General features: G+C 32.9%; 1 protein-coding gene across 1 annotated transcript in view; it reads left to right on the top strand.

The window, feature by feature from the left end:
* Window positions 1-26,231, top strand: part of Gprk1 (G protein-coupled receptor kinase 1) — a 66,778-nt gene that overhangs the window by 21,850 nt on the left and 18,697 nt on the right. The window contains exons 2-4 of the mRNA XM_074126875.1: window positions 2,697-2,773; window positions 3,830-3,903; window positions 25,653-25,754. Coding sequence (XP_073982976.1) covers window positions 2,697-2,773; window positions 3,830-3,903; window positions 25,653-25,754 — 253 coding nt within the window. The remainder of the gene's footprint in view (window positions 1-2,696; window positions 2,774-3,829; window positions 3,904-25,652; window positions 25,755-26,231) is intronic.

Here is a 26,231-nt window from a genome sequence, read left to right as displayed (position 1 = left end):
GGTTCCTTTCAACTTCTCGTAATAATTATTATTTGGTGCTCTGTACCAGTTCTTTTAATTAAGTTGTTTTTTCTAACAGATCACTTTAAAGAACTCCTCTGATCTAATTAATTAGGAAATATTTTGGGCCTTTTTATTTTTGAGAACTTTTGTTTATTCAATTTCTTGAGCTTGTGTAGGTCTGCTTATATTTTTAACAGTTGAACTTAACAGGAATTACAACACCACTAGGGGTTCTTGTACAGAAGCTTTTGTCCAATATTCTCTAATTATTACTTCTAAATTTTTGCAAGAGTTTACTCGCCTGAAATGCATTTTATAGCAACTTCCAAACCATTCTAAATTGAATCTAAAATAATTGAAATATTAAAACTAATATTACAAAATACAATAGGCCGGCACAATTTTGGAACTATTATTTTTCTTAAAAATTCTATAAAATTTTCGGTACTAACAAACTGAAAGAACGATTTCCAAAATAGGAGATTTAACAAGTGCTTCTGTTTTCTTAACAGAAGTAAAAAAAACAAAAAAAAAGCAGAAATTTTATTTCAAAAAACTAGCCTGTGAAAATGCTAAACAGTAACTTATTTATTTGCAGCACTAATTACGGCGATGATGGTGCTAATAATGTTGCAGAATATTTTTTGAATAAACTCTCTGCGAGCAAGATACGTAATGATTAATAAACTGAATAGACGTTTATTAAGTGTACGGTTATTGTGTACGCCTCACAATTATAGTATGATCACATTCTGTAATTAAACTACATTGGATGCTCTTTATTTTGCAGTTATTAAATATATTTGAAAGAATTTTTAGAACAATATTGTGATCAAACTTGCAGATTTCAATAACATTTATTTTATAACAAGTTTAAAAAAACAAAAACAAATTCTCTTTCCCGGAAAAGCAATAAGCAGAGTGTTTTCTCTTTTTGATGTTGAAGATCTTATGGTGTAGCCTCTTAGAGAATAGGTCATTGCCGCTTGGCGTGCTTGCAGGCGTGAATAATCTTGCAGGATTCATCGTTTTGGATGTGAGCAGACTAAGATGTTAATTCGAAGTCTGTCCAGGATTGTTTGTGATATTTTATCTAACAACTAATTCATTTTAGACACCTATTGCTAATTTTACTGGACATTTTATACAGTTTGTGTTAAAACCAATCAATGTGAAGAGGTTAAGTTCAGGTTTTTTTTTTTTTTAGTACAGGTCGAAAAAGTCAAAGTCTATGCTCTAAATCTTAACTAACCTAATAACCGGTTGCAGTTATTATTATTATTATTATTATTCTATGGAGTCCATTTTCATTGAGTTATTTTTCATTGTGGCTATTTTATGTGGACCTAAAAGGCACTTTGGATGACGTACGGTCCCTTTCACTTGCCTAATCAGTATGCTCTTGAGAAGAATTATTTTTGCATAAACCTCCAATTTTTGAACTTGGAATGTGAATGGAAATGATGTGCGATTAGCTAATGAAGGAATGAAAAATCATAGGAATCAATGCTTAAAACAATTTTGTTCTGACAACTAAAGTTAATTGTCGGTTTTCTTAGATGAAACTCTGAAGGTGTGTGTATGTAAACTTGAGTTTTCTGTAACTTTCGCAAACCCTCATAATTTTCAAAAATCCACTTATTTTCTGATACTACTTCAAAATCTGTATTCCCAGTAACATTAAACAGGTAAATAGTGTTTCTCTTAAGTGGAGAGAGGAAGGAAGTAAGTATGAGCAAGTGGATAGATTTTCAGACTGGAAAACTTGAGAAAAGTTACTCAAACACTGAGACATTCTCTCTCTCTCTATAAATAGTGTAAAATTGGAGTGAATACAAAGAACGGCAGTCTAGCGGTGGTAATAGCGACAGCCCATGGTCGGCTGAACACAGGAAATCCATATAGTTCAGTGAAGTGTACAAGTCACCACATCAATCTTCAGTCTACACTTCTTAAACTCGAAACATTTTAACTAGAAAATTGTTATTGTAAACTTGTCAAAATTTTCAATTTATTTAACAAAAATAAAAAAAGAATCTATTGCAGTAACTCAGATCACTTTCTTTCTCTTACAAACAATTTGATCTGGAAGTTAGGTGAAAATTAATGGTTAAGTCTGGGCAAACTTTTTTTTTCTTAGTTGAATTTTAGTTGTAGTGAGGTGAATACTTTTAAAATATAAGAATAAAGTTAAAAACATTTCTTATAAATGTTAAATTCTGGCCAGAAATATTTCTTAGTTGCAAGAAACGAATTATCCAGGACTTGTAGTCACCCTTTTTCTAATTTTGAAGGGAAAAGATGGCTTCAAGCCGAAGTGTTAGTCTCCTAAGGAGCGAGCTCTAAGGAGAAATGATTAAATTGCTTTTAGATATTCCTGCCATCTAGTTTTCCATAAATATCAACCAGAAATAATGTTTTGAGGTCGACTGAATTCGAGCAAATCGAACGGACGTTCCCTATGTTTTTTCTTCTTTTCTTTTTCGCAACTTTCACAAAAACAACTCCATTGACTTACTTTAATCTTGACATATTATTCTTTTCTTCTCCACCGAAGTAGAATGGGAACACTGCAAATAGGCTGTTCTCTCTAATTCACTTCACTTCTCTAGACAGCTTTTATAATTTTATTACATTAGATCATTATTACTGTTATGTTATGAATAATATTATGTTTTTCTTTGTGTTCACAGTGTGCGGAGTGTGATGCACAAGTATTTGGAGAAGAAGAACGAAGTTAATTTTGATAAAATTTTCAATCAAGTTCTTGGTATGTTACAATTTTTTTTAAAAAATAAAAAATTTATCCAAATTTAAATAAAAAAGAAATTGCACTTCGCAGAAGAAATAATGTTACAGGCTAGAAACTTTCACAGATCATTGAATTCAATTTTTGAGAAAGTAGTGGCCGAAGACTGTGGTACTGCAGTTAGCACACTGCGCAGAAAGGGCAAATTGCGAACATTTCCGCATTGTTTGGAATAAAACGTTCTACTGTGCCACAAGAACGCAAAATCTTGGCTAAGCAATGGGCGATTCATTCTGGAAGTTTCCAACTAAATTTGGCCTCCGACAAAACAAATTTTATGGAAGAGATTTTCATAAGAAGTTAATAGACGAAGGAGCTTAACGTCGAATAACAAATTTGTCTTCACTTCTAACTAAAACCATCAATTGTACATAACGTAGTCTTGCTTCAGTGATGCCAAGAGATTCGAACAATAGGACCATGCTTGCTTTATTAACACTTCCTGTTTTGGCTTTTGTCTAAGATTGATCGTGAGAAGATACCGCAGGCCAGCGCTAAGGAAGTGTAGCAAAGGTTCCATTTAACTTCCCCAGCAAAGATTTCTTGTCTTATCTTATATCTTAAAAATGCAAGAAGTAATCACAGCTTTCCTCCAAACAGATGAATGTTTTGCTTGATTTTACCTTTATCAGCTCGAAGTCTCCATTGAATACCAATAGAACAAGTACGCTATAGGTCGGGTTAGCGATTTAATTGACCGCTACATCACCAATAATTTCCCAATAAATTGGATGTAAAACACCCATTGATCTCCTCATTCTGCGTAGTTATACAGAATCAATTGTTAACCATAGTAACGCAGCACAGTATTAAACTATTATCATCCCTTCACCTTTGAAATCGTCACCATCGTAACCAACTGGAGATCTCCGGTTATTGTCAATGTACTGTGAATGTTTTGAGCCTAAATTTAATTTTTGGGCGAACAATGTTTCTTTTTGGACATGCAGTTCAAAACTGTAATTATATTTAGTTTCTTATTTGTGAAATCTTTTGAAATTAAATAATTATTTTTAGGGTATCTCCTTTTTAAAGACTATTGTGAAAACATATCGGAAGAAGCGGTTCCTCAGTTGAAGTTTTACGAAGAGGTAATATTTTTTGTATTTTATTATTTTTATTCATAACTATACTGACGATAATTTTTTTTTTAACTTTATTTTCATAACTGCAGTATATTTCTGCATTAAATGAAGCTGAAACAACATTATACTTAGTATAATCTTGAGGGGAGGATTTACCCATTGGTGAAACTCCCAAAGAAGAACAGTTCACTATTGTGCACTGGCACTTATTTCATTGAGTAGATCATGTGGCCACCCGCGCTTCAACCGATTTAGAGGATTTCCTGGTAATGTAGTAAGTTGGGATACAAGAGGATTAGGATGTGAGATAATTGAAATGTGGAATTTAAAGGGATCTTACAGCTTCTGAAATATATGGAACAAGGAAATCTCGGTGCAAGGTAGAGTTTAATACAAAATAAGGAGCTCGACTGAGTGTTTTTTGACTGTAAAGATTAGTTTCTGTAGATATTGGAAGCTTTGGCTGAGATGCAAAGTTCAATTCTGTAAGTCCAGACAGGTTTCAGTATCATTATATAGATAAGACGTTTGTTGTTTAGTCAAGAAGTCTAGAGAGAAGCTTGAATCGTCCGTTTAGTTCTTTCCGTTTAAGTCTAATTTGTGGATTCCAGGTCAGGCAAGTTCATGGAGAGTCCTAGGTACTTAACACAATCTGTTGTAGAAAGAGGAGTGAGGTTTAGGTAAACGGGTGGAAGGATAGTTCGCCTTACGGAGAATGTAATGTAATTACTTTTGCTTTTGTTTATTTTAATTTTCCATTTCTTTAGCCAAGTATGAAAAGATTCAATATGGGTTGAAGGGAGCGTTAAGCAAGGACCAGGTCTTTATGAGAAGAGCGGATTGCCGATAATTTTTTAATCTCATAAATGAAACCAGCCTGCCCTAACAGGGATCATCCGCGATTTTCTTGACATATTCTTTGTACAAAAAGACCTCAGACATCTTTTTTGTATTCATTGCAACCGAAAACCAGGAAAAACTCAAAATTTTGAAAATGGGATATGATGATAATACCTGTCATTCTGTGCCAGGGCCTCCATAGTGTTTGCCGGGACCGGAGCAAACAGAGATAAAATTGTTAAATTATTCCTAAACAATGCCAGATATCAGATTTAATTCTACACACTAAGTTTATTTCATAGTTGCTACAAAATAATAATAATCATCATAAAATAAGAAAGAATAATTTTTTTAATGCAAAAAAAGTAAAGTAATGCCTATATTTTCAGGCGGAGCTTAGCTAAGTTGTCGTGGACTCATACTTTACTATAATTTGTTTTTCTAACAAATAAAAAGTAGTAATACGCGGGATTCGAACTGGAGATCTCCCAACCCTTTCAATAGCTAATCTTCTACTTTCAGTTTACGCTTAATCAGCCCATGAAAAGATTTTGAAAAATGTTCGAAATTTGGTCGGGATTTTGCGATGACCGCGCACAATTTCTGTAATTGATGAAAAAGAGCCGAAACCTTCTCAGGTCCTGGATTAAAACACTTCAAAAGGGTATTAAGTGTCAACTAGATAAGTAAGCATTATCCAGGCACTTTTTACGGTAGCTATGGAAACTTAGGAGCCTAGGAAAATTGCCAAATAATTAGGCGTGCCTTATTCAGGTTTAAATTGCTTTTATGTCGCCTTTCTTTTTGTGTCCAGAACATTATGATGAACAGCTTGGTTGACCCAAATCATGAGATCCCCCAACCTACCGCTAGAATTATATTGTAAATGTAGTATTATTGTTCCAGAAAGAGGCTTATTGAAAGAAGTAGTATAAAGTTGGGTCATATTTAAGTGTGAATGACAGCCTAAAAGTGAGGAAGAAAAGTGTTTGGTTTATTTTCACTAATGGAGGAGTGAAAATAAAATTTAATGTTAGTAAATGATGACGAACGTTAAAGTGATAGCGTTGAACTAGTTGTTGGTTGGCAAATGGAGTGTGGAGCTTAACTGTTCTGTTTGCTCACTGCCAACTCTTCCAGCATATCTTTATTCATTTATTAAATCTTCTTGACTCCCAGTCCAGCCAATTGACCCTCATTATTGTGTCCAATATTCTCACCAGTTATCATCCTTAGTTAGCAGTATTAATAATCTACAATCTATTTTTAGAAAATCTCATATATCTCAATAAATAATCCATAGATGTACGTTTCTACATACATGATGACGAGCAACGATCACATGCTCTCATTGTATACGTGTCCTGGATCTCTTATTGCATCACACTATTTTAGGGCGCGCCACTTCTTCCACTCACGCACACAGACAAATCTTGCAGAATGTTTTTATTGCGCGCTCTTTTAATCAAATTTAAATTACCAAATCGTGAATTAACCAAAAATATCGAAAGTGTGAACACTCGCCTGACTTTCTCTTACTACTATTATCGATATTATAAGTGAAAAATCTAGTAGAGTTTGTTTCGTTCATTTTTATGGAAAGAATTTTGGAAGGTATGGGAAATTAAAGAGGTCCTCTTTCCTGGAGTTAGGAAGAGAATTTCAACAAGTTCTTAAAGATAGAGCGACCGTAAAGTGTACAGCTATTTCCAGAGTCGTGTCCACTTCCATCTTTATAGAATGTACAGCTTTCAAAATTAAATTTTAAGAAAAAGGAAATTGTAAGCCTTACAAAGTTGCCCAAGGTGTATGATCACATTTGGCAAATAATTCCTCAAGAAACCCAAAATCTGTATTTACACACCCAAAAAAAAAATCAAAATAGAAGAGCTTAACAATTACAAAACTTCTTCCAAAGAGGTTTTTTTTTTTTTAGAGAGAGAGAGATTAAAGAAGTGGTAAAGTATGCTTTGTGAGGATGAGATAGAACTTTAATGTAAGAAGATTGCTAGATAGAAGATGGTATTCCATGAAGCAAACTATGTCAAGGAGCTCTTCAAGTTTTTATTGCGTGTATATTGAAACCTTAAAATGACCACGACCGTACATAAAGTATAAGCGAATCTTCTGCATTCTCAGTGTCTGTTCTAGATGAAGAAGTAGCGTGTGCAGCAGTTAGATCGATAGTTAGAATCTCTTTCTCTGTATTTTATATCTGTGCATACACATGTGTATAGATGGCCGTTCTTTTGGTTAATAGTTTAGTGTCTAGACATGTCGCTTGCATTCAGCCTTCCACAACTAATTACTATATACTTGAGTTCTTAAGTTTTTACTATTTGTATTTTCTTTCTTGTTTATAATTTTAAATTAGAAGCATGAGTAAAATTTATAAACAAAAATTTATATGTATTGGAATGATAATATTGTGCTAAATGGCTTTTAGCTTCCCTTTAGGCTAAGAAAACCAAAATTCAACAGATATTTTAATGCAATTACCATCTTTTATTTAAATAGGGCTGTGCAATGTTGGAATAAAAACAATTGAAATTTGTTGATGAAACAGCAATAGTTACTAAACAATAGTTGTTTATTTCAAGCGGCCATCTACAATCCCATTTCCGTTTCTTTACATAAGTTGTGAGAAAAGAAGAGAAAGTTGTATTCAAAATCTTTCTTTAAGCTTATCGGCAAATTACCATTTACAAAAAAAAGAAAAACGTTACGCGTGTATTTGTGCAAGAAAATTAAAAATAAAACTGGAAATGAACTATTATTGTAATGTTGAAGAGAAATGTTATGGTATTTGCAACGCAGAGAGTTGTGTATATGGTGTACATTTACAGCAGAGAGCTTCATTGTAGCCTCCTTTCTGTATATATGTGTTATCACTTCACCAACTTATCACCGCCAAATCTTGTTTCCTTTCTTCACGTTTCTAGTTCTATTTTCATTCATTTAACTTCCCTGGCATGTATACGCCTTATAAATACCACAAACCTACCCCATTTACAGCGCAGTTCTTGTTATAGTATTTTATAATATTATTTTCATATGAACATATTTTTTTTATTTCTCACGTACTCCAATTTAGCGGAAGCATTGAGATTGTGTCAAATTTCCATAATTTAGTTTTCACCCTTAATTTCATATTTTGTGCCTCATCAGCTGTTTCGTCTGATTGTTAGCACTATATGGATCTAACCTATAAAAATCTGTTTAGTTGTCTATACTCTTAAAAGTGACTAAATGCACAAAAGTTCTCCTCTTCTTCCTTGCTGAATGTGGGCAAATATCTCCAGGATCAACTGGTGCCTTTGGAGATATGGGAATAACAGCAAGATGCATCGGGATGCTGTAAGAGCAAGTCTTTGTATTAACAGAACATCGCTCCCTTTCTCTCACACGCACTCACTCATACCAAAAGAAGTCGCAGCAAGATCAATCTTAGTCATACGATATTGGGCATAATGACGCTTCCAACACTTGAGGGTTTTGACCAATCAGCGAACCGAAAGTGCTACTTTACTGATTTAATTTACAGTTTTTCTTGTCGATTCAATGTATTCTTTTTGTACTACATTCCCCTATATGCATTCCTCTTTCTTTTTCTTTGTTTTCTGTTACTTAGATTTTTTTAGGCATCTCCAGAAAACTACAACCTTAAACACCTTTCTCTAAAGGCATTTTGAGGATTCTAATTTTGAGACTTCTAAAGTTGGTTAACCAAAAATGCAACTGAACAGATTAGGTTTCTGCTTTATATTATTTTTTGTCATTTTCTCATTAATGACGCCGATAGTTACTACTACGAAACTGCCACTTGTATCTACCAATAGGTAAAAGTTAAGGAACTTGAGAAGTTAAGCTTTGTTAAACATAATATAACTCTCTCAGTAAAATTTCTTATTGGTAGATAATTTGCCAGTTGGAATATGGACAAAAATGCAGTTTGAGTGCATTTTTAGTGCTGTGCGTAACCATTAATGATTGTACGCTTTAGTAAGTTATTAATTTAAATAATTTGAATTTTGGTCTACTATTAAAATAATAATTAAACCTGGCATATGCTTACGTCTTTACTTTCATTACGTTTGCAGTGCCCTTGGCTTGCATTTCTAGCACGTTGCATGCTATCATTATTGGTAATAATAAAATTCTTTAATTGTCATTGCTGAATTTTGATTTGTTTAAATTAACCTCTATTTTATTTAGATTTAAACATATTTTTGCTCAAATAAGTAGTGTGAGTCAGGGGGTGCCATCTAGATGGTTGTTTGAGAAGGAAATTCATTACTTCTCCCCCATTCCCAAAAATGAGGATTATCTCCTCCAAAAATTTGTACTTTATTGATACTTCTGTCTTTCTCTCTTTATTCCTTCTTGTCTATCCATTTCAAGATCCAACTAGGCATTCTGTACTCGATCATTCTTAAGGTATGCCCGATCAGATCTAATCTTAGTTCACTCACCTTCAGGAGAATGTCCTTCTTTACTTCCGAAATTTTTCTTAATATTTTTTGTTTTCTATAAGAGATTTTCTACCATCCGGATGGCCAAGTTTTACTAGTTTTTGGCTTATAGAAGTCTCATTTCTCTACCGTTTACCATTATGCTTTAGATTATGGAGTAATATGTACATACGCATTTTTGTGAATGCATTGATTTTTCGTTTAACGTAACTATTCATTCAATTTAGGGAATTATCATATTCTCTAATGAGGCTGTCTCTGAGATTAACTTTAAAAATAATTTAGGCCTAAAGTGGTATAAAACCTTAAAGATATAAATGTTGTTGAGAATGTTTAATAATTAAGTTAGTATTTCCGGTCGATTGCCTTGGTAATATTTCTTTTCTTTCCTGGGTTCTTCTGAGCTCTTTTGTTCTGGAAGCTCCAGAGGGTCAATGGCAGATTTTTAACACCGTTTCTTTTCAGAATCTTCGACGCTCTTTTCCTTTTATAACTTACATACAAAACTTTTGACCTTCATCTATTTCTGTGAAACTGAGTGATATAATTTATAATTGTGATTGTTTATATATTTATTCTATTCTTTTTTCTAATTATTTCAATTATATTCATAAAAATAGCAGTATATTTTTTGCATATTTTTGTAAAATAACCTTATTTAAAAAACAAAAATAAAAACTAGTTATTTATACCTGTATATAAATATAATCACACATATCTGTTATTTAAATAGTACTGCATTTACGTCATTTAAGTGTTTCAGTAAACACTGTTTATTTTTTTAAATGTACTTGAAAACAATTCTTTTTTCCGCTATACATTTATTTATTTTTTAATTATTTGTTGGTGAATGAGGAGTAGTTATCAATTTAAAAAAACTTATTTTTTACCACCTTTTTGATAAATGATTTATGTATCCATATTAGTAAATTTTTATTAATTGATTTATACAGAACCTGAAGAATGCCTTAAGTCTGCCGTTAAGTTAGGTAAAAATGAAAGTGCTTTACATTTATGGCTTCTCAATATCCAAAAAATAATTCCACTATAATAAAAACTATAAAAAATAATATTAAGGTGGATAATAAAAACTCTTGTATTTCTGGTATTATAATTTTATTTAAAATTTATTAGATGGCATTTTATTACAAGTCCTGCTCCAGTCGGTTCAAATTTGATTCTTACCACTTTGTTCTGGAAATTAGGATCATACTATGTGTCACTTTAAGGGGCACCGAGATCACCCTTCTCCAGAACACCTAAAACCATATTGTCCTAATATACGGAGTATCATCACATTAAACTTACTGTGTTCTTATTGTTTTTACACCCTCAGTTTCAGATAGATACCTGAATGAGCCGACATTAAATAAGGCAAAAAATCGTAGTATATAGGATCTGATAGGGAAAGAAATAAATGTCAAAGGTCAAAAAACAGCAATCATTCAATAATAAAAGTGAAAATCCAGTAAAAAGGCCAATGATTAGTGTATGGAGAACTCTGTTACAGTAATCCAAATCAATTAGATAAAATGTCAACCAAAATGATTTGGTTGGTTTGGCTTTAACCATGACAACAAACTAGCATGGGCGGAATCATGGATATCTAGGAAGTCATTGAAAGAACTGCGTTCCAGGAACGGGTCTTCACATAATGGGATCAATGAAAACTTTATTGTTCCCAATGTGGCAACACAGGTGGAATAAAGAACAAAGAGTCCCTGTTAACGTTCTGTCCCTATTTTTAAACTCCTATCTCGGAAAATAGTTATTCATGTTCAGTCTAAATTAATATTAATTAGTGATATATTTTATCCAAAATCATTGTTTATTATTATATTATCAGTTATCGCGTCAAGTTTAATCAATTTATTGTAGTATACAGAATTTTTAAAATCTTTTTTCCTGGGGGGGGAGCACTGTTATTAAAAAGGTGTTTTAGGGCGAACGTTTGCATTATAATCTCAAACGACGCAAAATAAATATTGCTAGCTGACAATGTTGCACAATTGTATCCAACCGGCCTTTGTCGTCTTAAGTTGTACGATTAATGGTTCCGAAATACTAGAAATTCGTTGATTTTGTACGTCATAGTACACATATTTTCCTTGTTTCTGCCAGATTTCCTATTTGCATTCATTATTAGATATTGGTTTATTTAATGGTGGTAGACTATAAAGTTTGACGCTGATTCGCTGATTTGGTGCCGGCTGGTATCTTTTTAAGTGGAAGTCAAACTCTACTAATTCTATTAAATGAACCCGAGATGATGGATGAGAACATAAGTGCTATGATAATGAAACCAAGTAATTATATAATTGTTTAATTACTTAATATTTATATTTGTATACTTGTAAAATACTGAACTAAAAATAAAACGAATTTGTGTTTAAGTATTCAGTTTTATAGATAGGATATTAAATCTTTTGAATAAAAGTACGCGGGTACTTAGCGATGTATTGGTTAATGGATTAAATTTGAAGTTAAATAGTTGTACGGGTTTTTCTATATATTTCTAACCGTAAACATTAGTACAGTTCAACATCAAGTATAATTAAGATATAGCCTGTGATAATGGCTCCATAAAACGCCCATTTACATCTAACCAATTTAGCCTTTCTAAACTTACATATTATAACAAGGCAGTCTGGTATTTATGTACAGTAAACTTTGTGTTTTTAGTGTTCGTACTGTTGACAAATACTTGCCTAGTTTTATAATATTATGTTAATTTTAAATTGATTACACTTTATGATAATTTGAATAGAAATTTTATTATATAAACATTTACCCACCCTTTATTATTTTGAATAAATTTATTAACGATTGTTTTGTAAAGTAAATAATTTTATTGTACAATGAGTAAACTGGAAAGTCATCTTATTGTCCACATTTTGTTGGCACGAGCTTGACAATAACTAGTGAGGGTCGTGAGTCGGTGACCTGGAATAAAATACCATTTAAAAGCTTTGTCACTAAAATAATACATATTACATTTACTTAGTCCTGCGGGAAATCCATTTCTCTATCTTTTTTTGAAGCGAAACTAACCGTAATTGTTCCTAAAAAATTAAAGATTGTTTTTTTTTCTTTTCTTTTCATTTATACTCGATAGTTGTTCCAATGATCTCAAAAATCTAGAATTATCTTCTGAAAGAAGGAAAACAATTTAAAAGGGATAGATTTTGTTCTCACACTTCCTTTACAGGTCATTTGTATAAATCAAAGGGATAAAAAGGAACATTTTCCTGCATGCACTACAGTCATGTACTTATGCCCTTTTGACCTGCTGTGCTTGATTACAATATTCTGCCAGCTCTTATACATTTATTCACGGATTACAAGTACTATTTATATCCACTATATTTTAAAAGGGATTACTTACTTTCAACGATGCAATCTCACAATTCTGTTATTAGATTTATTTCTATTTTTTAAAAAAGTCCGTTTTATTGATTATTATATATTTATATGCAACAAATGTATTTTGTCAATTTGCCGCCATACAAGACGAAGTTACTTATTTTTATTTTTATAGTTTGGGCAGTTAGTAATGTTTAGATAAGATAAAGAAATTATTGCGCCAAATTTCTTCTATTTTACTATATTTTAGTGGATTTAATTCCACACCTACATTTTGCACAATCGTCATATTCAATAACCAAAGGGTTTTTACTTCTTCCTTATCTCTTTTCTAAATTAAAGCGTCTCAACATGTAAATAGCGCCTAACTATGGCGTAGCTAGTTGTTTGGGAGCTAACCCAAAAAGCACGTTATGTGGAGGGATGTTTATAGTAAACAAGCGGCGTTAGATTCAATTCTATGCATAATTTTGACCAAACCGAACATAATATTTTGGATGATGCGCATTAACCGTTTGTTCTTTTTTATTTAACCGGCATGAAAAAACTATCAACATTTTGCATTTTGTTCTCGTTTTACGATTGAATATTTAGAATGACCCTATAAATATTAAGACAAAAAAAATGGTTTAATGTATTATATAAATAAAATATTTTATTCTCAGTTCTAGAAGGCCGATTTGACGGAACGCCGGACGTGGGTCTAAATGATAGGATCTTACAGTATGAGAAAAGAAATAATTGTGGAAGTGGTTCACCCTCAACTCTAGACCAATCCCTTTGTCAGTAATTAATTAATTTCTTTACAAAAAGCAAAGGGATTTTTTTTTTGCTTCCCTTAATGATGTAATAATTAAAGGCGGATATTTTTTTTTTTTTTTTTTTTTATGATTTAAGGCGCGTCAACATCTAAGGTTATTGATCCGGATCTAGTGAGCTGTAAGAAGCTCCTAGGAAGAGAAAATCTAAGGGTCAGCTGCTGGATTCGAACCCGGGACCTCCGCGTGGGAGTCCAGTATGCTAACCTCATAGCTAATCCCTTCCCTCGGATATTATATTAAACTTCTTTCTGATCTATTTGGTCATCTTTTAAAATAACTTATTTATTATAGATGAATATTTTAGTAACAGTAAGTAGTTTGCTACACTTTTGCAGGAAACAGTGAAACAAATTTAAAATCTAATAAGTCATTAATTCATTCCCTTCTGGAGCTGCATTGTCACTTTCTGTAAACCTGGAATGAGTCCACCACAAGAGGACCTAGATTATCTCTAGGAAGTATTAACTCCTGACAAGTTAGTGGCTGTATTGTTAAACACGGTGGTCTAATGAACATTACACGTCTTTAATAGTTTTTCATTCGACCCTAATGGAATCATTAATACCTTAATTTACATCCTTACTGCGAGTGCACCAAATCATTCAAAGTGGTTATTTATTTGTAAATCGATAAAAATTTGAAAAATATTTGTCAATTAAAATTTTGCTAATTAGGGTAAGTAAAAGTCGAATGTATGTTAGGATCAGCCGAACGATTATAGAGACGACAGAGTTAAAATGTATAATAGTACTGGGTTCGATTACTGATTTAAGCCTTAGATTTCATTTATGTCCTGTGAAAGGGTTACATTAAAATATGTTAGCTATCCGTCTCCGTTCATCTCACCTAATCAGCAGGACTGGGACGTAAAGCCCTTCTGAAATAATGTGCGCGCTTTTCTTTATTTATGGCGTTACTGTTACCTGGTTTTTTTTTTTTTTTTTATCAATGAATGACGCAGTTTTGAGTCATCACTGCACTTATATTTTCCGCATTCACGTCAAATGACTCATTTGCTTTCCAGAAACTGTCGCATAATGTTCTTTAATTTCCGCAACCTCTTAATGACATTTTTCCACTTCAGAGACCAATTACAGCCTGTTATTATCGTGTTTGTTTAATGTTTTATTTTTTCCTCAGAATGGAGTCAGTTGAGAAGTGAACATAACATTGAGGGGAAATATATTTTTAGTATAAACTCTTCAGTTTCTAGAGAATTTTAATTACCTCAGATGTGATAAGAGAAAATCGTTTTATATTTAGATTCAGATATTTCTTCATTTATTTTGCGAATGGTAACACAATCTGATTATTGCAATCTAGCAGGAACTAGAGCCTTCTCAGACAAGCTTTTGGGCCTTAGTTGATGTTTCTCTTTGTAGAGAAAACAGTAAATCTGATAGTCTTGTTTTGGTTAGAGTCATTCAGTTGGAAAATCTGTAGATAATGGAGGTAGAGGGATAGGTGGTCGTTATCTGTCAGTCTACAAGACTCATTCTTGTCGGTGGTTTGTTGACTTTTTATTATTCACTTATTCACACGTACGGTAAACTACTTAGTAGTAGATCTATGGCAATATTAGGTATTGTTTGTTTGCCATGTAGGTAACTGTTACTTTTTATTGTGAAATGAACAGCGATTAAGCTAAGAGTAAGAATCTGCTCGAGAAAATCCTCCCCCCCAAAATATAATCAGTAAATTGACGCTTCCACATCCAATTTGTCTAGGAGGAAGTAAAAATGTTTGTTGTAACTGATAACAATACGAGCATCTTTTTTCTGAAATGTATGTTATGTATGCTCCAGGATGATTTTCAATATTACTAGAAACTTGCTTTTCCGCTATTTAGATCGTGCTTACTTAAAGATAGAAAATGGTTCTATTCTGAACCGTATGGTAAACCCAAGTTTCGTTCTGTGGGCAGAGAAAAAATCTGGCTGAAGAATCTATTATTGCGCGTTATTCGTTTAGAGAACTGTGAGAGATTGTTAGAAGGTAACGAAGCACACTTAATGTAGCCATTTAGACCAGCTTGGCAACCTGGATTAGAACCTAGCTAGAACAATGCCTGCTGTTTTGTTCTTAAGGTTTTGTTATCTAAATTATTGTTACAGTTATAACAAATTTTGTGATAAAATAAAAGAAAATGTTAATAACTGGTTATTTGTTTTTATCTTTAGATAAGTTCTATTTCTCTCAACTTGTTCTCTGTTTGGCCACAGCTTTTTCTGGATGCTCTGATTTCTTTCTATTATTTAAGTAAAGTAGTCCATTTGGCTAAAATTTAACGGAAATATTTGTTCTGTGGAATTTTTCTTTAACAGCCACACGATGCTGCAATTACAACAGCTACAGTGATACTGTTCACAGTTTCCAGTAATTAATTACATTTACGGAAGGAATTTAGTAGGAGTTAGTGGTGGAGGAAACGATGGGTTTAATCTTCTTTTGATTTCAATTTTTACGCCTTATCCGAAAGTAAATTTTTCTAGGAAATTTGCGAATAGTTCCGTACAGTATGGTTGTCTTTTTAGATTTTTTGTACTTTCTATTTGGGTATAATCGTGTTTTCTGTTTGGATATTATCTTTCATTTTTATTTAACTTATTTTGCTAATTTTTTTTTTTTACTTATTTTCTAAAATATTTCCCAACCTCCGCTCTTTAATCTGTAACTGCTTTTATGTAATCTTATTTCCTTAAACATTTTTTTAGCGAGATAATTTGTAACAAAATTTCTATCAAAATTCTCTCATATTTTAGAATGGCCTGATGATGAGATCTCATTTCTGTAGATCTGTAGGAAATTAGTAATATCCGGTTCGATATTGCCAAGCTTCCTTATTAATGATTTCAGTTTCATATAAAATAATTTATTCTTAAAAGAAATTAGAACTTATATTTCTGATTTGGGCTCTTTGCAAACAAACATAATTTTAATAATAGTTGTTTTTCCCCCTGTTGGTTATTTGGTAAAACGTTTATTTCCGGTGTAGATAATTTAGAAAATCTGAGAGAAATATCTTGTTTACGTAAGAAGAGCCATTCAATGAGTGAAGAACTAAATGTTTACCGGTCAAATGTGAGATGTATGGAGCATGTTGCCTATTTTTCAGTAGAATCTCCTAATATGTTTACCTATATATCTAATAGTTATTTTCTTTTAAGCTGTCAATAAAAAATTCTTCTTGTAAGCCAGTTTTGTACGCTTGTTTTCACTTCTTACTTCTGTTAAAAGAAACTAGTCGCCATACTAATGACTATATGGAGGAGGTCAATCAAATAGAAATGTGGTCTATGCGATTTACAAACTGTTAGATAGCTTTAGTAGAAGTATCCTGCCTGATTACTTTTCTTATATGTTCCCATATTACTAAAGAAAAACACAACTTAGAAGAAAACTCTCTTTGCTATTTTAAAGTAAATCTTAGTTCACGTAACATATGTAATCATTCAATGTCTTTTAAAAACCACACGTGATTTTCTTCTACATACTATAGGATCCTTACAATTGCGCAATCTGAAAAACTAAACTAAAAACCAATTTATAAAATCAAAATTTACAAGGTGTCTTTAGTGTATGTGCTATCTAAGGTACACTGTAAACACATTTTTAAATCTTAATTTGTGATTTGGTTTTTTACTTAGTTTGATTTATTATTTTTATTGATTTTTTTTTATGATTTATGATTTAAGGCGCGTCAACATCTAAGGTTATTGGCGCCCGTAGCTTTTTTCAGTGCACTGCCGGCCTCCGGACAGTAATCTCTAGTTACAGACAACCACTGTCCATCACCGGACAGTGAGCTGTAAGAAACTCCTAGGAAGAGAAAATCTAAGGGTCAGCAGCTGGATTCGAACCCGGGACCTCCGCGTGGGCGTCCAGTACGCTAACCGCATAGCTAATCCCTTCCCTTATTATTATTATTTTATTTTATTTTTTTTTTTTTGGCGCATCAACAGCTGAGATCATTAGCGCCCGGAGCTTTTTCCAGTGCGCTGCCGGCCTCCGGACAGTGTTCTCTCGTTACAGACAACACTGTCCATCACCGGACAGTGAGCTGTAAGAAATTATTATTATTATTATTATTATTATTAACACCAATCTTAGAATCCCCCTGAAGCTGTGAGACAAAGCTTATCGGAAACTAATTTTTAACTTAAAGAATTTTCAGATTGCTACAGCCTCTGCTGTCAAGGCAAAGCTCTTGTTCCTGTGCTTTCAATATAATGTCAATAATAGTGAGTGATACCTCGGTCAAGAGATGACCTTCTCTACCGCTGCTACTAGAGATGGGGATCACAACTCTTCTGCTGCTCAAGTGTACGCCAGTCTGAGAAGAGGTGTGTACAATGAATCAGTGAAGAGGAAGACATGAGTACTGAAATATCGCAGTGAAATTAGCGAATCGCCAATATTTTCCTATACGGCCATTTCTCTCCTAGTTTTTTGATTCCTCATACCTGAAGTCTTAAACCATGAGAATTTGAACTCTGCTTTAGGCAGAAGATATACCTGATTCTTTTGTGAATAGCCGTTTTATTTAGAAGAGTGTATTTTTTTCGCTATAGTTACGTATATATATTTTTAAAAAAAAATGGTAAGAGGTGGTAAATGCAGAAGAGTAGGCCACAGGGAGTAAGGTCGGTTGATTGGCTCCGGCCGAACCAGTAGAGCTTAAAGCCTGCTGCTGTAGGACGCGGTAGCTGGCCTCAGACTCCTTTGGTAGACAGTCAACAGCGTAGCACAGCCTCTGGCCACTGCGCAGCCTTTAATGCATTTAGCCGTAATAGAATACCTTCAAGCTCTTATCGCACACATCATGTACCCATGTCTGTGTGTTCGTCGGCAAACACAAACTAGCATCGTTCTTCCATACGGCTGGCTTTAATTATCTTTAAAAGATCCTGAAACTGCAGAGAGAGAGAGAGAGAACACTCTTTCAACCAAAATAATCCTTGCTCAGAAATAGCTATTCCATATTTACAACCTCTCACTGCTGGAGGCGATATTAAGTTTGTGTGAGTGCGATCGACTAAGCAGCTCAGAAATGAAATTATCTCTGTAAAGTAAGTCTTCAAAAAGTGTTGTGTCCAAACTGCAAATTAGAGAAAAGAGATTCAGTTCATGTGGCTGGCTCAAAGCAAAGGACAGCCCTTCCAAAACAAGGTCAAAGAGATCTTAATTAATTAGCAGCTAGGTGCAAGAACATTAAGGTTTTCTTTTTCTACTGGCCATCCTTTCCGAGATTGACCCATAGTATAGCCTCGTGATAGTACATCGAACATTGAGAAAACAGTTTCCTGAAGCTAGCAGTTCTGGACGATTGAAGACTACAGGTTTCTTCCTGAAAAGTGTTAGTAGTATGACAAAAGAAAACCTCTTAATTGTGAAATGTTAGACAATTAAATATTCGGGCGATTCTTATGGTATCTTTATCATTATTATGGTAATCAGTTTAATAGCGTAGGAACGTCTGTGAGAAGGTTTAATTAAAAAACGTGACTCACCTTAAGTTTATAACCAACATTCTTGATTAATTCTAACTTAAAACCGACAGGTGACATGAAAATCAATAAAGTAAACAACTTTATACTTACCGTGTAGAGCTGTATAATGTGAAATATACTGGAAAAGAACTTTCCTAGCGAAAAAGCTGGCGTGAAAAACCATATTTCTTTACATCATCATTCTAATTGATTAAAATTAAACAATTTAAAAAAATAAGTGTTGATTTGAAGGAAAAAATGTTTCATGTCCTAAAATGTTAAATACATTGTAAGGATATCTCCAATAAATTTCATGTTTGTAACAGGTTCTTTCGAGACTGACTTATTTTTTTACTTTCTTGATTTTTACGATTTTTTTTTTAATTTTGGACATGTAAGATACTTGTTTACTTGCTAAATATTTAGTCAAGCTCTATTCTGGTTGTTAAGCATCTCATTTTGAGCGTTATTTCCGATAGTCATTTACATAAAAAACTGTTCATTTTGTTCTAAAAAGGAAGGCACTCTATTTCATCAATAATTAAGTCAAAGCAAATAGTAGAGAAGGGATAATTGGTTTGCGAATACTGGATTCGAATTCAGCTGCTGGTCCGTAGATTTTTTTCTTGCTAGGAGCTTCTGTCCGGCGATGAACGTCTGTAACAAGAGGTTACAAATCTATGTGGAGGCCGACAGGGCACAGAAGAACCTCTAGGAGCCAATAATCTGATGCTAAATAAATACAAATAAAAAAAAATAAGAAGTAAAAATTTTGAGCAATCGAAAAAACAAAATTTTGAATTAAAACTGCTAAATGAAGTCATTAATAAGCTGCATTAGATAAAGTCAGGTACGCTGCAGCTTCCATTAGTCCTATAGTCGCTTTTCTCTCTCTCACGTGAAAATGACAGTTGTTTTGTGTAACAATGCGGTTGTTGAAATGACAGTTATTATCTCAACAGATTCATATAAAACTATGGCATTTGACAATTACTAACATCACTGCAAAGCTTTATGTTTTTACTAGAGTGAAATTCCTTTATTATTCAGGGTAAAATAAGTCATTTTTCTACAAAAGTAGCCAATCAAATGAGCAATGGTAAACATTTAAAAGTTTTCCTTGAAATTTGTTGTATAAATTTATAAATTCCAGATTTAAATAATAATAATTTCGACTCTGAAACATTGCGGCATGGATATTTTAGGTACGTAATGGTAAAAGAGTGATTCATGCTCTCTTTTGGGGTCATCAAACGAGGCGGATCTACACTTGGTTCTTTTGCAGCCACTAATATCATCGCATTTCTCAATGATAAGATGTGGTCATCCACAATATTCATCCCTAAGAGTTGGAAGAAACATGTGCTCTGAAATAGAGCGATTTTTTTGTTGATCTTTGGCAGATTTCTGTTGATGCGCATATAGTTAGTACAGACTGATTACCAATGTTAATCCTGCGCTTCTCTCGAACATACCTCTCTTTCTTCGTCATCCCTATCTATCCAGTTATGAAAGCTTTAATTGTTGATTAGCGAAGTCGTTATCCACAGTATGAAGGTCCGCTACAGTACAATTGCATTCCCTTTGTCAATTAAACGCTCATGAAGACACTGGGAGATAAGTCTGATAGCTGAAATTAGTAACAATGTTAAAAAGGTGCCTACTCTTGCCAAAAGGATCCTTCCTACTGTTCTTTTAAAAGCTTGAAGATCTGTATGATTTCAGACTAAATCTATGTAAGTGCCCAAATCAGGGCTGTTCGATTAATGAATCTCTCTTAGCGGCAGAAAAAAAAATATTAGAAGTTTTGGAATCCACCTTTGCTTAGAATTTTTGCGAAATATCGGAGCATCTACAGTCAGATAGAAGGGCTGAGAAGCGAACAAGTAGCATAATCCTCTACACTCCAGAATAACCTGTCCATCGGCTGTGATCTTCTTCACCATCAATCTCGTTTTCTTCTCTTTTTTTCTCCCTCGCTGTGTATTAGTCGCTTCTTTACTTGCTCTCATACATCGTTAGTAAATTCTACTTGTTGTATTTGTAACAATTTTATAAAAAATGAATTCGAATTCATCTTTCATAATATGTAATTTCATATTTATAAGATTTTGCATTAAAAAATAAACATGAGGAACTCTTATTGAAATTCTAATTCTACTCGCAATTGCTGTACGAACATGATTATGTATAAAAATTCGAAATGAATTAATGTAAATTAAAACAAAAAGTATTTCTGCTGGGAAGCTTGATCAGAAATTCATTTAAACGTCATTAACAAATTCTATTTCCCATCTATTGAAATTGAAAATATTATTACCGGTTTGCATAGTGATTTCATATTCTCATGTCCTGTATTTTATGACTATTTCAAATTAGTATTGCGTCTAAAAATAAAAAAAACTGAAGTGTCACCTAGAAATTGGAAATAAATAAATAAATAAACGAAACTGCTACTCAGAAAAGTCGAAAACTCTTTTAAATATCCAGAATAAACTAAATTTGCGCAGTTACCATGTTATATTATGTAACTTAACTTTAATAATCATACTCACATCACTTCAAATTAAGTTTTGCTAATCTTGGACAAGAACAAACCGTTGTGATTTTTAGAATATTTAGTCTAAGGGCTTGAAAATAGTTAAAGAGTGAACTGTTGTTTTATATCATTTTAAAAGAAAATGTTCCAACGAAGGAAAGTTTTTGTTAGTATAACTTCCATTCATCACATTTAATGTGGCAAAAGTGTTTGTCATAATGTTCTACCAGACTTTAAATGAAAATGTAGCAAATGAGATAATTTCTGTGCGAAGCGCCATTAAACTCACATAGAGAAAGAGTAAGGAAACGGGCTGGGGGCAACGTCCTTCTTTTAGTGCGCAAGGACGAAGAGCCCCCAAGTTGGTGCTGAAAGAGGTGGAGGAGGAGGAAACTGTGTAGTACGTAGAGAGTACAGCATCCAGAGCCACGGCAACCTGAATCAATAGAGAGAGTGAGAGAGTGCTGCGGGCGGCCATCGCCAACAAAACGCAGTTACTCACTACTCGCTCTAGTTCTGTACGGAGATCGGACTCCCAGCTTCCAGTTGCCTCCATTCACACAATACCACCTCCACGTGTTGCCTGCCAACCATCTTCGCTTAGGATCTCACCCTTGTCATCATCATTTTTACACTTTTCCACTCCTAGCATTGTGTTCATATATATAATTTTTAAAATAATAAAGGTTTTCACCGAATTTCGTTAAATTGAAATGAGATTTTTTTCGTTGTTTCATCATTTCATGAAAATGGCTTCAATAGGTGAACATAATAAAGAGACCTACCTCTTTTATTTGCAACTTAGACTTCAGAAATGTTTATATTTGATTCGAAAATAGCTTAAAGATATTTATTTTTAGCTGTTTTAATTTAATGGCTACAAGAAATAAGATTATTCTTCACAGTTTTAATTCCTAGTTATCATTTCATCCCATCTTTGTTTCAGTAATTCAATTGCCTCTCAGTAAAATAAAGTTTTGTTGGAAGCAAAGAAGTCACAGCAATCTGCATTCACCTCCTTATCTTTAGTAAAGTTTTACCCTGAAAATTATTAGATGGAAATAAGCTGAAAAAGCTGAGGGTGAGCAAGAAGAACTCCAGCTGTTTAAAGCAGGCTGGCGCGAAGTGAGAGATAGTTGTCTGTATAAAGAGAAGTATTTTTTTTTGTGCCAAAAACAACACCTGGAAACCGTACTTTATAAGGTTCACTTGAATTCTGGAATGTTTAATTCTAATAAATACCATATAATGCAGAGGATGAGAGGATGAGACCGCACGTTGCATGCACAATTGTCAAGCGCACCTCTTGTGCCTTTAGGTGATTATTACTGGTATTGGTTTTCTAATTAAAGTTATAGATCACATGCATTTAATTAGTACTCTAAGTTTAAAGAAAATCATTAGCGCCATCTTCAGAGAAAACCAAAAAACTAACCAGGTCGATTCAGTAAATTAGCATTTCCGGGTAGCAGATTTTGAAGAAAAGCCTACAATGTATTGCCTGACGGGGGGGGGGCATAAGTGAAGTTGAAAGCTCTACATCAAACTGAATAATTTCTATCTCTGATAATGCATGGAAGTTCGAAAAACTAGCCAGCGATACAATAACCATGCATGCTATGACGAATAAAATGAAACAGTAAAAGGTTTCTTGTTGAGTAATGAATCAGTCACTAAAAAAAGATGAACAATACTGTTCAAAGTAAATATTAGATTTATAAAACTAACAAGTCATGATTTTACAGTTCATTACTTCCCCAGCAAGACAGACATTGATCTCAAACAGTTGTTTGGATGAGATGATTTCTATAACAATTATTTATGGTCTTTTTACTAGCTTCCATTTAGTGGAAGGCATTGCCAAAGATCCGTTACCACTTAAGATTCTTCTTTTTTCATTTGTTTGTCTTTTTATAAATATTTGTAGCAAGAGTTAGCATTAACCAGAATGCTATTTGTATTTAAAGAAAAATATTTCTCTCATTGACAGTATTACAATTATTTCTTGGCAGTTGTACTTATTTGAATTAACTTAAGGTTTTGTGCGCTTTTTTTAAAAAGAAAATTGAAGAGTACTTTTAATTTTTAATATTAGATGAATAAAATATTAAAATTCTTCAAATTCCACCACTTTATTCCCACAGTTTATTAAATACACTTACTCAATATTGTTCTCTTTCATTTATTAAGTAAGAGGTAATGTACAATATGAGGGTACGACGAAAAGTTGGTAATTTGGAAAATGTCTATATTTCAGAAAACTTGAAATACAGCCAAAAAATGTCAAAATTCCTCAACCATGAAAGTATTTTACTGAGTGAATTCAATTTGAAAAAGGACAGATAAAGACTTTTCTAAAAACGATTTTTTGTTTAGCAACTCACTGTTTACACATAGATCATCAACTTTTATTTGAAACAGTTTACCAGAAATATCACATCAAAGGCCTTAACCGAAACGAAAAGGGGTGATTCCAGTAGGGCGGCCTTAAAGGTCTGCGCCACCGCGACTTAATGCATTTATCATGGCTCAACAATGAATTGCTATAATTCGGAGTTAGTTAAAAAAAAACTGCTGTAAAAACTGACACTCACAAACTACATCAAAGATTTTTTCCATTCCCAAAAGATCTCAAAAAACATACACATATTCTGGGCGGAGCGTAAACAATTTTTTGAAAATAGAACCACAATATATATTCTCACAAAAGTAAGAGAAATAAGAACAATTTGTTATTTTATTTAATTCTTTGGACTGGCTCTTTCTTTTTCTTCTTTTTAAAAGAGAAACTAATAAATCAGAAATAAAGATTCTCAAGCTTTTGCATAACTAACTTCTGCATCACTTAAAAGGAAAAAAATAAATTAGTAAACTCCTTTGAAAGTAATTGGAAAACTTTAATAAAAACTTGCTTTTTACCTACTAAATTAAACATTAAGCTGCCCGCATAAAAAGTGTAAGAACTTTTTGGAAATGGCAGCCTCTCTTTTGCTTGTTCACTCTGTTCACTATTCCATCTTAAGATCAACTTCTATACGAGTGAGTAACTCTGGTCTAACGCTAACGTTTTCTTCTTAAATTATACAGACATGTTAAGTTTCTCGCTTCTCCATCTTTAATTTATCCTACTCCTATTTTAAGTTGTCTGAAGTAGCGACAGAGGTAGGCTTTGCTTTGAAGTGTCAATTCTGTAATTTTAAAGTATGTTGATTAAAAGGATTCTTTCTACATTATAATTCCTAGTTCCTAAATTATAGTTTCTATGTAATTAATTACCACTTAGTGTAGAATAAATTCAAAAGAAAATGAGAGAAAGCTCTTAGAAAGCAAGTGTTGTGATGAATGGCAGTAGCAATGAGCAGAGGAACATCAACCGAAATTATTTGGAAAATATTTCCACGCCATGCTGCGACTATTTTTGTAAATGGAAAATATTCGATTTTTCTTCAGTACCAAAAATAAAGTATTCTTTTACGCAAAAAAGAAAGGTTCCTTTGTCAGCATTTTTACTTTTTTGTTTTTATTATTATTTTGTTTAGTATGTTTCGATAAGATGGCGACTACATATCTTGTTTTCAGTACTTCTAGTTTAGGATAAGAAAAGTTTCCTCCTAATGTGTAACTTTCAGCCTTGAATATCATGGGATATTGCCTCTTAGGTGCCGAGTTCTAATTCTACAGCCTCAGTCCTCTTATAGCTTCTAAAGCCATTCACACTGCACTTAAATGAACAAGGAGCTTTACTGCTATGTAGTACTTGAAATACTCAATAGTTGTTTCTCTAATTCCTATTGGCTGGAGTATAGATGAGAAAATGCGACATTATTTCATTGTAAATGTAGAGTTTTACAATCTGAAAAATGGTCGTGTGATTTAAATGTTTTAAAATTCGATTTTATAAAAAATGTATAATTCTGGACCACAAAAAAAAAAAAAAAAGAGTAAGAGAAAGTCATATCAAATATCAACATCAGATTTTGTATAATACAAAAAATTTCTTTTACATTTTAATCTAAAAGTTAAAAACTACTTTAGTTCAGCACGATCTCATAATTGTTAACCTAATTTTTTTTAAAACTAAAATTGTGTTATTTGTAAAAGTAGAACATCTAGATATGCAAATAAATTTATTCTTCTTTTTTAGTGTTACTAAGGGATGGAAAAATTCTAAAAGGTTTACTTGCAGTGGGAAGAAAAAAAAAAACACTAAAAAATTAATTTTCTGTTTCAGATAAAAGAATATGAAAAATTGGATAATCCTGAGGACAGGCGAAAGTCGGCCAGACAGATATACGATAAGTTCATCATGAAGGAGCTGTTAGCACATGCACATGTTAGTGTTTATTAAAGATTTACTTGCTCCATCTCCAAAATGTGGAAATTAACGCGATAGTTTCTGGAAATTAGTCTCTCCTGTTGATGATAGTAACCTCAACACTAAAGAGTTTATTGGACAATCTTCATTTACATATTGCATGCATGTCTATGGCATTTAATATTACTCCTTAACACAAAATTAAGAAAACGTTAGAAAAAAAAAAAGGTGGTGACATAAATTAGGACTGATCAGAGTCATTACACGAAGTTGCGAATATCGCTGAGCAAAAAGCGAATTACGCATGCAAAAACTGTGGAATAGCACTGCAGAATTAATTTCCGTGTTTCTGCCAAGCTGATTTTGGCCAGTACTGATGCTCAACAGAGTAAGTACAGTTTCCCGTAGTCCCAGGCAATTGAATCATTCACCATGGAATGTACCTCGTTTAAAAAGAATTTCTAAACCCTACAATAAACGTAACTTTTACAGTTA

This window comes from Rhodnius prolixus, unplaced genomic scaffold, assembly GCF_049639745.1.
Source record: "Rhodnius prolixus isolate KJV_2025 unplaced genomic scaffold, Rpr scaffold_3, whole genome shotgun sequence".
NCBI classification, from domain to species: Eukaryota; Metazoa; Arthropoda; class Insecta; order Hemiptera; family Reduviidae; genus Rhodnius; species Rhodnius prolixus.
This window is presented reverse-complemented; position numbering and strand designations above follow the sequence as displayed.